At 43.1% G+C, this 14,545-nt stretch overlaps 1 protein-coding gene across 1 annotated transcript; it reads left to right on the top strand.

Moving 5' to 3' along the window:
• The first annotated feature begins 433 nt into the window (after window positions 1-433).
• On the top strand, window positions 434-14,193 carry LOC306823028 (uncharacterized protein). The gene is made up of 10 exons (XM_079342393.1): window positions 434-653; window positions 1,205-1,354; window positions 1,510-1,629; window positions 3,553-3,659; window positions 3,808-5,917; window positions 7,132-7,305; window positions 7,707-7,880; window positions 8,432-8,605; window positions 12,651-12,824; window positions 13,370-14,193. Exons 2-10 carry the CDS (start codon window positions 1,224-1,226, stop codon window positions 13,701-13,703), a joined length of 3,498 nt encoding a protein of 1,165 aa, XP_079198519.1. The 5' UTR covers window positions 434-653; window positions 1,205-1,223; the 3' UTR covers window positions 13,704-14,193.
• Window positions 14,194-14,545: the final 352 nt, after the last annotated feature.

The following is a 14,545-nucleotide window of genomic DNA, read 5'->3' as shown; positions in this document are numbered from 1 at the left end:
GTGGCTCATTGCTGAGTGTGAGGCGGCTGGAATGAGGATCAGCACCGCTAAATCTGAGTCCATGATTCTAGACCGGAAAAAGGTGGCGTGGAAGATGGAGCGTGAGATCGACAGATGGATCAGTGTTGCGTCCGTCGTGGAGAGGAAGGAGCTGAGCCTAAATGCGAGGTTCTCAATTTACCGGTCGATCTTCGTTCCTACCCTCACCTATGATCATGAGCTTTGGGCGCTCCTTTTGCTCAAGGGCACCTCAGCAGTGCCCAGGAAGTGGCCTGGAACCTCTTCAACTACCACACCAATTTCCAGATTTTTTTTTTTGGTCTGCACCGGGACTCGAACCCTCCAGTTCCCAACTCACGTCCCAATGGACGTCAATTAAAAAAATGTTATTTGTCCCCGGGGGGAAATTAAAGATTTCACACACACACACACACACACACACACACACACACACACACACACACACACACACACACACACACACACACACACACACACACACACACAGCAGCTCATTTGCTGTAACTGGAGGAGGGAGGAGCAACACCTGATCCAGACTCATGAGAGGAGGCGGGACAGTGAAAGTGAAAGTGTTCAGTGAGTTCAGACATTTTGTGGACAGAAGTGAAGAGAGAAGTAAAGAGTGAAGCAGGGTGAGTGTTTATCCACAGTTTTTATATCTTCACTTCTGTACTCTCAGTTTCCTCCTGTCAACTGAACACAGACACTTTCTAATGACGTCACAGCTTACATTCATATGAGCTGTGTGTGTGTTTGTGTGTGTGTGTGTGTGTGTGTGTGTTTGTATGGTCGTGTCTGTGTGTGTGTGTGTGTGTGCGTGCGTGTGTGTGTCTGTACGGTCGTGTCTGTGTGTGTGTGTGTGTGTGTGTGTGTGTGTGTGTGTGTGTGTGTGTGTTTGTATGGTCGTGTCTGTGTGTGTGTGTGTGTGCGTGCGTGTGTGTGTGCGTGTGTGTGTCTGTACGGTCGTGTCTGTGTGTGTGTGTGTGTGTTCGCATTTGTTTGTGTGTGTGTGTCTTTGTGTTTGTGTGTGTGCTTGACTGTGTGAGTTTGTGTGTGTTCGCTCGTGTGTGTGTCTGTACAGTCGTGTGTGTGTGTTCGTGTGTGTGTGTGTGTTAGATCAAACTGGTTTCTCCTGTTTCTCTTGTGTTGATCTCTCAGTGAGTGTTTCTGTGTTTCCTCTCAGACTGACTTCAGATCAGATCATGGATGTGAGTTTAGAGGAAGAGGAGGACGGAGCAGAGTCTCCTGTACCCAGCTGTCTGTCTCTGAAGAGTGATTGGTCCATTGGTCATCTCTTAAACTTCAGTAAAGGAGCTGGACCCTCGGACACAAAGTAAGTCTTCTTAGCAAAGAAACAAACCATGAAAGCTTCTCATCATCCACAGCTGTAGCCCTTTTTATATTTACAGCTTCTTTTATAGTTTTGTCCTCAGAGAGTTTATTAAAGATTCATATCATAAAAATATCAAATGTGTTGTTTTTTTACAGAGTTCAGAGGAGCAGACAGAGAGCAGAGTCTCCTGTACCCAGCTGTCAGTCTCTGAAGAGTGATTGGTCCAAAGGTCACGTTATAAACTTCAGAAATGAAGGTGGACCCTCGGACACAAAGTAAGTCTTCTTACTAACTCTTTGTCTCTTCAGATGTTTTAGGACGGTTAAAACACAAGAAACAATCATCTCCCTGCAGACTATGAGCTGAATCCAAACAGAAGAATTTCTTTCTTTCTTTTTTAATTTCATCTTTATTTAAGCAGGTAATTAACCCATTGAGATCAAGATCTCTTTCACAAGGGCGACCTGGCCAAGAGGGCAGCAGCACATGTCATGATTAAAACAGTTTACAGACAGTAAGTTAAGAAAAAAACAACAATTCCAATGAACAGATCAGTTTACAGATGAAGTGCAGAGTTGTGATGACAGGTTACAATTCAGACACACAGACACTGTCCGATTGCCTCACGTTTTTTGTCCTTTAAGATGGAGCCAAAGGCTTCAAGTGAAATGAGGTCGGCCATTTTCAAGTCATTTTGGAGAAAGTTCCAGGTAGAGGGAGCAGCAAAACTGAACGCTCTTTTTCCGAGCTCAGTGCGAACACGAGGAACAGACAGTTTTAAAACATCACAGGAACACAAGGCGTGTTGGCTTCTGGTTCTTTGAAGGTGTTCACATAAATATGACGGCACCAAACCAAGAAGAGCTTTATAAAGAAGATTTAGCCAGTGTAAATACCTGCGCACCTTTAAGGGTGGCCAATCAGATTTCATGTACAGGTCACAGTGATGAGTAAGGCGTCTACAACCTGTCACAAATCTCAACGCGCATTGATACACGGTATCCAATGACTGTAAACATTTAGCAGAGGCGCCCATGTACAGCACATCGCCATAATCCAACAAAGGAAGGACGGTAGAAGAAACAAGAAGTTTCCTCGCCCTGAGTGAAAAGCAGGATTTATTTCTATAATAAAATCTCAGCTTCACTTTGAGTTTGGAGACGAGTTTGGTGATGTGTGCTTTAAATGATAGTTCACAGTCCAGAAGGAAACCCAGGTACTTGTAGCTTTTGCAAGCTCGATTGTATTTCCTTGGGACGTAAAATTCAAGGGTACATTTGTTGGTACTTCACGTAAATGTGAAAACAACATGAGCTTTGTTTCATCATAGTTTATGACCAACTTTAGTTCCCTCAGCCAAGACTGGACAACATTAAATGCCGATTGCATGAACTCAAAAGCTTGTGCAACAGATGTTGAGCAACAATAGATGATAGTATCATCAGCATCAAAGTGATACATGGCATTCAACACATTTTCACACAGATTGTTAATATGAATGGAGAATAAAATGGGTCCTAATATTGAACCCTGGGGGACCCCCTTTGAAATTTCTAAAAAGGACAAAGTGGATCCTGCCGATAGTTGTCAAACCATTGTGCTGCTTGCTTTGACAGGCCAATTTGATGTTGATTAATAATCTGTAATCAACAGTATCAAATGCCTTTGAAAGGTCAATAAATAGAGCTACACAACATTTTTTGCAATCAATGGCTTCAAAAATGTCATTTCAAACCTTAAATGCAGCTGTCGCAGTGCTATGTTGTTTTCTCAAGCCTGATTGATATTTAGAAAGGACATTATTATCCTCCAAGAAGTCCTTCAATTGATCACTAACTAAAGTGTTAGTCTCGTCGTCTACCTGGCCGCTAGCGCTAGCATTAGCATTGTTCTTATGTTCTCTATCCAGCGAGGTGCGATCTTTGCTAGCGCCGTTAACGTCATCGACTTCACCCACTTGTTAGGGTTTATATTTACGTGCGTTTGGCGTTTTTGTAGAGAAAGTTGTAATATACTCGGTACTGGGGCAAGCGTGGGCAACTGAGTGACTCCATGTTGAAATGGAAAAGCAAAAATGGGTCCAATAGGTTGGAGCTCTGAATCTTGCTGCCGTTCAGGTAGATGCCATAACCGGAAGTTAATCTTCATATTTTCTATCAGTCAACCATCAGTTTAGTTCTAAAGACATGTCTTCACAGGGGGACAAAGGGGACTTATGTTAGAGAGGAGGAGACATCCTGTCCTCAGTATGGATCCAGACCAGGAGCTGGACTGCAGACAGTCAGTCAGAGCAGCACTGAACAAAGTAAGACTGTACACCTTTGTGCTTCTGTGATCTCCTCAAACACGACTTTTATTGGTCAATGTCAAAAGTCTAGAAATTAAAACTCTTTTTACTTCTTTTACAAAAACATCTGAAAACAATAATCAGATTGTATCATTCTCTCTTTCAGTAGATAGAGGTCAGCAGGAGGTTTTAGATCAACATAAGGTCAGTCTGAGGACGAGATGTGAACATGTGACTGAAGGAAGTGATGAAACAGGAAGTAGAACCCACCTCAAAAGGATCTACACTGAGCTCTACATCACAGAGGGGCAGAGAGAAGAGGTGAACACCCAACATGAGGTGAGACAGATGGAGACAGACTCTAAAAAGAAGAAGACCCTCCATGAGACTCCAATCAAGTGCCAGGACATCTTTAAAGCCTTACCTGACCAACAGGAACCAAAGACAGGAGCTCAACCCGACCAACAGGAACCAAAGACAGAAGCTCAACCCGACCAACAGGAACCAAAGACAGGAGCTCAACCCGACCAACAGGAACCAAAGACAGGAGCTCAACCCGACCAACAGGAACCAAAGACAGAAGCTAAACCCGACCAACAAGAACCAAAGACAGGAGCTCAACCCGACCAACAGGAACCAAAGACAGGAGCTCAACCCGACCAACAGGAACCAAAGATAGGAGCTCAACCCGACCAACAGAAACCCATCAGAGTGGTTCTGACAAACGGTGTGGCTGGTGTTGGAAAAACCTTCTCAGTGCAGAAGTTCACTCTGGACTGGGCCGAGGGCTCAGAGAACCAAGACGTCAGTCTGCTGATCCTGCTTTCATTCAGGGAGCTGAACTTGATCAGAGATAAGCGCTACAGTCTTCTTGAGCTGCTCCGTGTTTTCCATCCAACATTACAGAAGCTGGCAGCAGAGACGCTCACTGTCTGTAAACTGTTGTTCATCTTTGACGGCCTGGATGAAAGCAGACTGTCATTGGACTTCACAAACAGGGAGGTTGTGTCTGATGTCACACAGAAGTCATCGTTAAACACACTGTTCACAAACCTCATCAAGGGGAATCTGCTCCCCTCAGCTCTCATCTGGATCACTTCTCGACCTGCAGCAGCCAATCAGATCCCTCCTTCATGTGTTGACAGGGTAACAGAAGTACGAGGCTTCACTGACGCCCAGAAGGAGGAGTACTTCAGGAGGAGGTTCAGTGATGAAGATCTGTCCAGCAGAATCATCTCACACATCCAGACATCCAGGAGCCTCCACATCATGTGTCTGATCCCGGTCTTCTGCTGGATCACTGCCACAGTTCTGGAGCACATGATGAGCACAAAGCAGAGAGGAGAGCTGCCCAAGACCCTGACTGACATGTACTCACACTTCCTGCTGGTTCAGACACAGAGGAAGAAGAACAAGTATGGTGAGGGACATCAGATGAGTCCACATGAGCTGACGGAGGCAGACAGGGAAGTTCTTCTGAAGCTGGGGAGGCTGGCGTTTGAACATCTGGAGGACGGAAACATCCTGTTCTACCAAGAAGACCTGGAGCGGTGTGGTCTGGATGTCACAGAGGCCTCGGTGTACTCAGGAGTTTGTACAGAGATCTTCAAAACAGAGTGTGTGATCTTCCAGAAAAAAGTCTACTGCTTTGTTCATCTGAGCGTTCAGGAGTTTCTGGCTGCAGTCTACATGTTCCACTGTTTCACCAACAGGAACACAACAGTACTGAGGACTTTTCTGGGAGAAACACATGTAGATTCAACTCTTGATGTTCTCCTAGAGGAAGCAATGAAGAAATCCCTTCAAAGTCAGAACGGTCACCTGGACCTGTTTGTTTGCTTCCTTCATGGTCTTTCTCTGGAGTCAAACCAGAGACTCTTAGGAGGCCTGCTGCGTCAGACAGACAACAGTCCAGAAATGATCCAGAGAGTCATCAACAACCTGAAGGAGATCAACAGTACAGATATGATGGATGATATGTATGAAGATATGATGACGATAGATGATAGATATGATGAGTTTCCTGACAGAAGCATCAACATCTTCCACTGTCTGACGGAGATGAAGGACCTCTCAGTCCATCAGGAGATCCAAGAGTTCCTGAAGTCAGAGAACAGATCAGAGGAGAAACTCTCTGAGATCCACTGCTCTGCTCTGGCCTACATGCTGCAGATGTCCGAGGAGGTTCTGGATGAGTTGGACCTGAAGAAGTACAACACATCAGTCCAGGGACGACAGAGACTGATTCCAGCTGTGAGGAACTGCAGGAAGGCAAAGTAAGTCCAGATGTGATGAGCATTATAAATCAGTGTCATGTACTAATAGTGCTGGGTGATATGACCTCAAACCAATATCACCATTTATTGAACGTTTGACTTCAGTTAAGATTAATAAAAGATGATTTAGTTTTAGTTTTTTCCCTCATAGTTCACTGACATGGTCTCTACTGTAAATGTGCTCCACTATTAAAGCTGGGATATTTGTCTAATGAAAGAGTGAATATCTGATGAACTATCGAGTGGTTATTAAGTGTGTCTTCACGTGACAAAATAATTGAAATGATTGACATGGGCGAGATGACATCAATTAAGTGTTCTGAAAGTCAGTTTGTAATCATTTTAAATTAGTTTCCCAGCCCTATATAATAATTTAATCAACTAAAGTAAATCCTCTCTGGTCACTAAAAACTGTTCCTCTGTTCATGTTCAGGAGAAACAGTCAGTGGTAGTTTTTTCATACGTGATGTCACCAAATCACATGAACTAGTTTGAATGACTTTGCAAAGCCATAACTTGTTTGCTAACAGGCAGAAAAAGGAGCACAATGAAGTGAGCAGCTGGCTGACTGAGACATGTGAAGTGCAGCTTTTTAAGATGACACACACTTCACTCAGTTTCATGACTTCTACAGGAACTCTTCTCACTCTGAACTGATGAATTATCCTCTGTCCATCTTTATCACTTAGTTCTGCTGTTTATCAACTTCTACATTTAACATGGTGACAACATGGTGACCATCTCTTACTCACTCTGGCTTCATAAAAAAAGAAACTCTCGTCCTGCATCACAGACTTTTACTTTGCTGCACATCAATCTGCACTGCAAAACTACTGTTGATTTGAGTCGTACAAAACTGCAACAATAAACTCACTGACTTAGTAATCACAGCTCGAGTGTGTTACATCAAATAAATACAACATGAACTGATGAACTAAACCAATAATGATGTTGTTTATGACTCTTTTAATAACTCTTTTTAAGCTGTTTTAGCAGCAGGGTTACACATCTGTAACATTTAGTAAATGATTGAAAGATGAAGAATGTGCAGGTTTGAAAAGCAGTGAGGAGACTTTTTGTGTCAGTGAGAGATTCCACTGATGTGTAACGTTAAGACCAAACAGGACCTGTCAAACTTCAATCATCAGATGTGAGACGTGAATATCAACAATTCTTTCATGACTATTAATTTTCTATTTTATGTGTCACTACAGACTTTCTGAAAGTGGACTCTCAGAGACTCACTGTGACGTCGTGGCTTCAGCTCTGAAGTCCAACCCCTCCCATCTCAGAGAGCTGGACCTGAGCTACAACAATCTGCAGGATTCAGGAGTGAAGCTGCTGTGTGAGGGACTGCAGAGTCCAAACTGCAGACTGGAGACTCTGAGGTCAGATCACTGACTGTAATATAGATATGAATGTAATAGATGTGGTTTAGCAACTACTTGTGCAGCAGAACACAAAGTGTTCAGGTTGATGGTATATCCTACAAACCTTTATTGGCTCAAAATTGTGTCTTCTGGCTGTCCTCAATAAACACAGTGCTTTGTTATCCATTGAGTTTTTAGAGCTAGGCTCAGAGAAAGGGAGAGAGAGAAATAGCTGAACTGTCAGCTCTACAGAAGACGTAGACCATATTTTAATGCAACATGAACTATATCCATATTAAAGATATTGTCTGATATCATGTTTGAATAAATATCCATCTATCTTAAATACTGGACAACATCACACATTCATGTATAAAGCTCACTGTCATCTTCATGCACTTCTTTTATTCTTTATTCAGATTATTTAACTGCAGTTTGTCAGAGATCAGCTGTTCTTCTCTGGCCTCAGCTCTGAAGTCCAACCCCTCCCATCTCAGAGAGCTGGAGCTGAGTGAGAACAAGCTGCAGGATTCAGGAGTGAAGCTGCTGTGTGATTATCTGCAGAGTCCAAACTGCAGACTGGAGACTCTGAGGTCAGATCACTGACTGTGTCATTCATTTGAATCATTTCAATCCACATCCTCCATTGTTGCACATTTCAAGATTTATATATTTTCAGTATTTGTCTGAATTTAAATCTCTGGATATTTAATGATTTAGGAGATTTGTTATTCTTGAAGTTTCTGAATAATTTAGAGATTTGATGTGAAAATGTTTTTGTGACTGTGTGAAGTAAAGTTGAACAAGGTGCACATGAAGCCTCTGGTTTCCTCTGGTTCTGTTAAGAAGTGAAATCATGAAGACCTGTGATTGAATAATGTGTGATTTGATAAATGTAGTAACATCACAGAGCTGACTGAGATCAGCAGCCTGTTCTTCATCTGTGCACATGAACAGCTGGATGAATGTTGAGCTGACATTTGGAGGATTTAGATTTAGTGAATACACAATCAGAAATGATCCTCTAATCATTTAGAGAAAACTTGATTCATCAGGACAAAGTGATGTTGAGATACTCATCACAAGCTGAACACATGTGACTGGATTACACATTATTTTTATTCTTCTTTTATTCTTTATTCAGATTGAGGGGCTGCAGTTTGACAGAGATCAGCTGTTCTTTTCTGGCCTCAGCTCTGAAGTCCAACCCCTCCCATCTCAGAGAGCTGGACCTGAGTGACAACGAGCTGCAGGATTCAGGAGTGAAGCTGCTGTGTGATTATCTGCAGAGTCCAAACTGCAGACTGGAGACTCTGAGGTCAGATCACTGACTGTAATATAGATATGAATATAATAGAAACTGTGTTGACTGTGTTTGAATTTCACCCATTCTTGAGAATTGGGAAACATCATGTCCCAGACAAACAAACTTAAAATACCACTTACAAATGAACTTATTCCTTTTTTAATGAAAATCCCTTTAAAAGATTTTTATGATGAAACTATTTTGAAATCCCAAATGCTGGTTCTGATTTCTTTGTTTCATGTCTACACCTGCCCGATGGCAGAAAACAATTTAAAACTTTAAACGATTTAAAAAAGAGTCAAACTCTTCAAACTATAAAACCTTCTGATACTAAAGGTGTGAAATACTATTATAGTCATCGACACTTTAAAATGTTGTTTGTAGGAACATTTGGACCTGTTAAAGTTGTGTCCCAGATTTGAGTCAACTCTGTCAGACTTTTACAGAAACATCAAATAATCAGACATAAAAAGAGGTGAGCTACAACATGAAGGACCCCCGTCTTATTCCTGCTTTTAAAAAGGGGGGGGTGCTGTTCAAACATGGTTCACATTTTGATTTGTTGAGAACTTGATGAAATCATTTTACTATCAGCTGTGTCTCTACTCGGGCTGTAACGCTACACAAACATTTGGGTTGGGTACGGTTCTCAGTTCTGAAGATTGGGTTGGGTACATTTTGGGTCCGCAGCGAGCACAAGATCAAGAGGGATGAAGACAGCTGCAGGATGTCAACAGCCAGCAATCAGGGCATTCATGGATGACCTCACTGTGATAACACCAACTCATGTGCAGGCAAGATGGGTCTTGGAAGAACTGGATCGCATGGCCACCTGGGCAAAAATGGCTTTCAAGCCCATGAAATCAAGGAGCATGGTGATCCAAAAGGGCAAAGTAACTGGAAGGTGTGAGCTACGAGTTCAAGGGGAAGTGATCCCAAACATCCAGGGGAACCCAATTAAATGCCTTGGGAAGTGGTATGATGACTCCCTGTCAGACAAAAACAGCATCTCCAACACAGGGAAACAAGTCGAAGAATGGCTGACGAAGATTGACAAGTCTGGCCTGCCTGGGAAATACAAGTGCTGGATTTACCAACATGGCTTGCTCCCAAGACTCATGTGGCATCTCACCATATATAAGGTACCCCATCAACTGTTGAAGAAATGGAGAGGAAGTTCAACAAGCACCTTCGAAGATGGTTGGGAGTACCCCCAAGTTTTACATCCTTGGGGCTCTACATAAGATCAGGCCAGCTCCGGCTTCCAATGTCATCAGTGGTTGAGGAGTTCAAAGTCGCCAAGTGCAGACTGTCATTGACATATAGAGACTCTCAGGATCAACTCACCAGGGAAGCAGGAGTCAGGACAAGATCTGGCCGTAAGTGGGCCGCCAGCACAGCGATCAACCAGGCAGAAAGTTCGCTCAGGACCAAAGACATCATTGGTAACCCTTGCACTGGAAGACAGGGTCTAGGAACCACACACTTCCAGCAGTGGTCAAAGTCAACCCCTAGGGAAAGGAGAACCTTGATCCAGGATGAAGTCCGAAACCTTGAAGAAGAAGGGAGAAGAGCAAAATCCATCGAGCTCGCAACTCAGGGTGCCTGGACAAGGTGGAACCTCCCCAAGAGAACCATCACATGGAGTGAAATGTGGCGGCTGGAGCCCTTCCGGATATCCTTTCTACTCCGAGCAGTGTACGATACCCTACCGACCCCAGTCAATTTGCACAGGTGGGGGATGAGGGAGGACCAGTTGTGCAGGTTGTGTGGTGGAAAAGGAACAATGGCACATATCCTGTCAGGGTGCAAGACAGCACTGACACAGGGGAGATACAGGTGGCGTCACGATAGGGTGCTATCAGTGCTCGCAGACATCCTGGAGCAAGAGAGGAGGAAGAAGCAACCAGCCAAAGCAAGACCGCTGTTCAGCACCATCACTTTTGTGAAAGAGGGCCATAGAACGGCTTCCCACAACCAAGCCAGGCAGAATCTCCTGCAGTCAGCCCAGAGATGGGAAATGGTGGTTGACCTAGGGAGGAAACTCCACTTCCCAGAAGCAGTCCTGTCCACCACCCAAAGACCTGACACCATCATTTGGTCTCCAGAGGGGAAGAAGATCATCATGGTGGAGTTAACAGTGCCATGGGAGGAGGGCTGTGAGGAAGCTGCAGAGAGGAAAAAAGCCAAATACCAGCAACTTGCCCAAGACTGCCGGGATAAGGGGTGGACAACATGGCTGTTGACGGTGGAAACTGGATGTCGAGGATTCCCAGCTCAATCTGCGTGGGATCTAATGAAAAAGATTGGGCTCAGAGGCCACTTGAGGAAAGCAGCTGTTGGTAGACTGGGGGAAGCAGCAGAGAGAGCCACCTGTTGGCTCTGGCACAAAAGAGAGGACACAAGCTGGAAGCCTGGAGGAGAGGGGCAGTGACCTGGCCAGTCACTGCTGACCCGCCAACTGGAGGGTGTTGTGGTTAAGGGTCGAAACACCCAGTGAAGGTTGGGGACCACCTGAAGACCTCTCTTCTAGGCCAAGGCTTCACCCATTGGGAATGGGTGTATGTTTGCATACTAGATGTGTTATACAAATGTCCAGTAAGGGACCTGATGCAACACTTTCTTTTTCTTTATCAGGAACATTTACAACTTCCCTTTTACACATTGTCTTAAGTTCAGCATGGACAGTTCAGACTTCACCTGCTCAGGTTTCTTTTTCATGACATTTTAAATGAAACATTCAAAAATAACATCAAATCAAATATACTTATAACCAAAAGAGTCTCCAATCAATAAAAGAAATGAGTGAAATAAAATCATCCATGTAGCCTATAGTATATATAAAAAGATGTGTTTTAAATGACAGAGACAAACACTGACACCTTTCTGTTTATGAAGTCAGCACTTTTTAGAGCACAAAATAAAGCTGGGACAGTTTCATCTCACAACTATTCATATTTCCCTCTGTCAATATAAGAAGCTGTAAAAACACAAAGTCCCATTCTGCATGTAATCCACTGTAATAAAAACAGCAGTGGTGTTTGTTATGTCTTTGGCCCGTTCAGAATTATTATCAAGAGGCTATTTAAATGCAAAGGAGACTTGGCTTTGCTCCACACTCTCTTTGTTCCTGCTTGCAGTGATGTTCACGTTGGCGTGCTATCTTTTTGACTGCTTTAATAAGTTGGACGTGTTGTCAACGTACCTGACAGCTTCACTGCTGTCACTCCTGTGAGCGCTCGCTACACTTGAATTGTGCACTGGCACACAGATTTTAGCCCAGGCTTTCTGTCATGAAAAAGACTTTTGGTTCAAGGGTTTAAAAACATCAGATCCCGACAACAGACGGGTTAAAATCCAGATTGAAATGAAAAAAGTCCTGAGAAGAGTGGAGAGTGATAGCAGGGCATGAGGACAACAGAAGGGAGAAGAGAAGTTTCAGCCACAGTGGCAGACAGCTGGAGCTGGAACACGCTGCAGCTACATTTCTACTTAGATTAAAGACTAGATCCTGGTAAAGATCAAGGTTATTCACAAAGCATGTCAGTCCTTAAGAGAGCTCCTAAAGTCCAAATGTAAGGATGAAGAGTTTCTCCCTCAGAGAAGAAAGGAGGAGAGAAAGGTGACAGCTCTATCACAGCCTCATATTAATATCAAATCGATTCAGTCCACTCTTACAGTTACCAGCATGCTGAACAAACACTTTAGCATCACAATGCTTCAAGACTTCATTGTTGACTGTTATTGTCAAAATTCAAACTTAAGTCCTCCCTCCTCAAAGCTGTAAACCATGAAACACTGGATATATAACATGGGTTTAGTCCATTTGAAATGAATTCAGATATTTAAATGTAAAGATTCTAATAAAATTCAACATATTGTACGTTTCAATCTAAGAATGATCAGGAAGTACAAAAACATGAATGAATCACTATGAAGTCTTCAATGTGTGAATGAACAGATGATGATCACATCAGTGTGTTCATGTGGACAACATCACACATTCATGTATAAAGCTCACTGTCATCTACATTTACTTCTTTTATTCTTTATTCAGATTGAGGGGCTGCAGTTTGTCAGAGATCAGCTGTTCTTCTCTGGCCTCAGCTCTGAAGTCCAACCCCTCCCATCTCAGAGAGCTGGAGCTGAACTACAACAAGCTGCAGGATTCAGGAGTGAAGCTGCTGTGTGATTATCTGCAGAGTCCAAACTGCAGACTGGAGACTCTGAGGTCAGATCACTGACTGTGTCATTCATTTGAATCATTTCAATCCACATCCTCCATTGTTGCACATTTCAGGATTTAAATATTTTCGGTATTTGTCTGAATTTAAATCTCTGGATATTTAATGATTTAGGAGATTTGTTATTCTTGAAGTTTCTGAATAATTTAGAGATTTGATGTGAAAATGTTTTTGTGACTGTGTGAAGTAAAGTTGAACAAGGTGCACATGAAGCCTCTGGTTTCCTCTGGTTCTGTTAAGAAGTGAAATCATGAAGACTTGTGATTGAATAATGTGTGATTTGATAAATGTAGTAACATCACAGAGCTGACTGAGATCAGCAGCCTGTTCTTCATCTGTGCACATGAACAGCTGGATGAATGTTGAGCTGACATTTGGAGGATTTAGTGAATACACAATCAGAAATGATCCTCTAATCATTTAGAGAAAACTTGATTCATCAGGACAAAGTGATGTTGAGATACTCATCACAAGCTGAACACATGTGACTGGATTACACATTATTTTTATTCTTCTTTTATTCTTTATTCAGATTGAGGGACTGCAGTTTGTCAGAGATCAGCTGTTCTTCTCTGGCCTCAGCTCTGAAGTCCAACCCCTCCCATCTCAGAGAGCTGGACCTGACCTACAACAAGCTGCAGGATTCAGGAGTGAAGCTGCTGAGTGATCTTCAGAAGAATCCAAACTATGGACTGAAGACTCTGAGGTCAGTCTCTCAGTGTTCTTTAGTAAAGCCTCCACATATCAGCTCATACATATATTTACATTCTTGTTGTTTGTTGTTGGAGAAATCCTTTTCTTGGTTCTCTACTACAAAGAGAGTTCAACATACTCAGGGTTTGTTTTCTGTGATCTGGCTTCACTAACCCTGACGGAAGAGATGGTGCTGAACAGTCACATGAAGCTGCTTATCAACCTGAGAAGTAAACCCAGAGTTTCATAAAAGGGGCGGAGCTATCTTCATATAACCTATCACCATATCTCACAGACTGTGAACAAACGATATGAATAATATGAAGAAGTTGAAGACAAACAGGCTCAAAGACTAAAGTTACACAGCTGCAGGAACAAATGCAGGAAGGACAACTGACAGAAACAAAGAAACATCAGAGAGGATTCATGTCCAAACTACGCCTTCTTCTATTTTCTTCCCATGGTTAGTTGACCTTTGACCTGACTATAATAAGTCCTGTTTCTTCTCTGAACTGAATGTGTTGCTCTGACTCTTTAAAGTGGAGAGGAGAACAGTCGGCTGTCAGAGCTGGTAGGACAGAACGACGCTGTGTGTGTCTGAGTGTGTGTGGACGTGAAGCTCTCATAACTCAGTGTAAACTCACACTCAGACACCAACATGAAACCGTTCAGTGTGAAAGTCCAAAGGTGGAGTGGGGGCGGAGCTTAGTTACAGCGCTGTGGGGGAATCTGATGACTCCCAGCTGATGAAAATGATTTCTGTCATCTCTCTTCTTCTCTTATTAGCTGGTGGTGGCCTCTGTCATAATGTGAGTGATCAGGACTCTGGTGGAGCAGAGAGGAGCAGCTGATGATCCACAGAGGAGGAACCTCCACCATCTTGTGTGTGGAGAAGCTCTGCAAGCTGAGGAGAGCTTCATCCATCAGGGACTGACAGAGGAATCAGCTCACACTTTCAGTCATATTTTTTTTTGTTAAATTGTATTTGTAATCACACATATTCAGAGACATTTGT

Source organism: Symphodus melops (assembly GCF_947650265.1).
Source record: "Symphodus melops genome assembly, chromosome: 4".
NCBI classification, from domain to species: Eukaryota; Metazoa; Chordata; class Actinopteri; order Labriformes; family Labridae; genus Symphodus; species Symphodus melops.
The sequence above is the reverse complement of the archived record's forward strand: the minus strand, read 5'-3'. Positions and strand labels throughout refer to the sequence as shown.

Bases quoted from the DNA above. Each gene is read 5' to 3' on its own strand.
- LOC306823028 (XM_079342393.1), top strand. From the start codon at position 1,224: ATGGATGTGAGTTTAGAGGAAGAGGAGGACGGAGCAGAGTCTCCTGTA. The intron at 7,306-7,706 runs GTCAGATCACTG...TTCTTTATTCAG, and splicing joins TGCAGACTGGAGACTCTGAG to ATTATTTAACTGCAGTTTGT. The intron at 8,606-12,650 runs GTCAGATCACTG...TTCTTTATTCAG, and splicing joins TGCAGACTGGAGACTCTGAG to ATTGAGGGGCTGCAGTTTGT.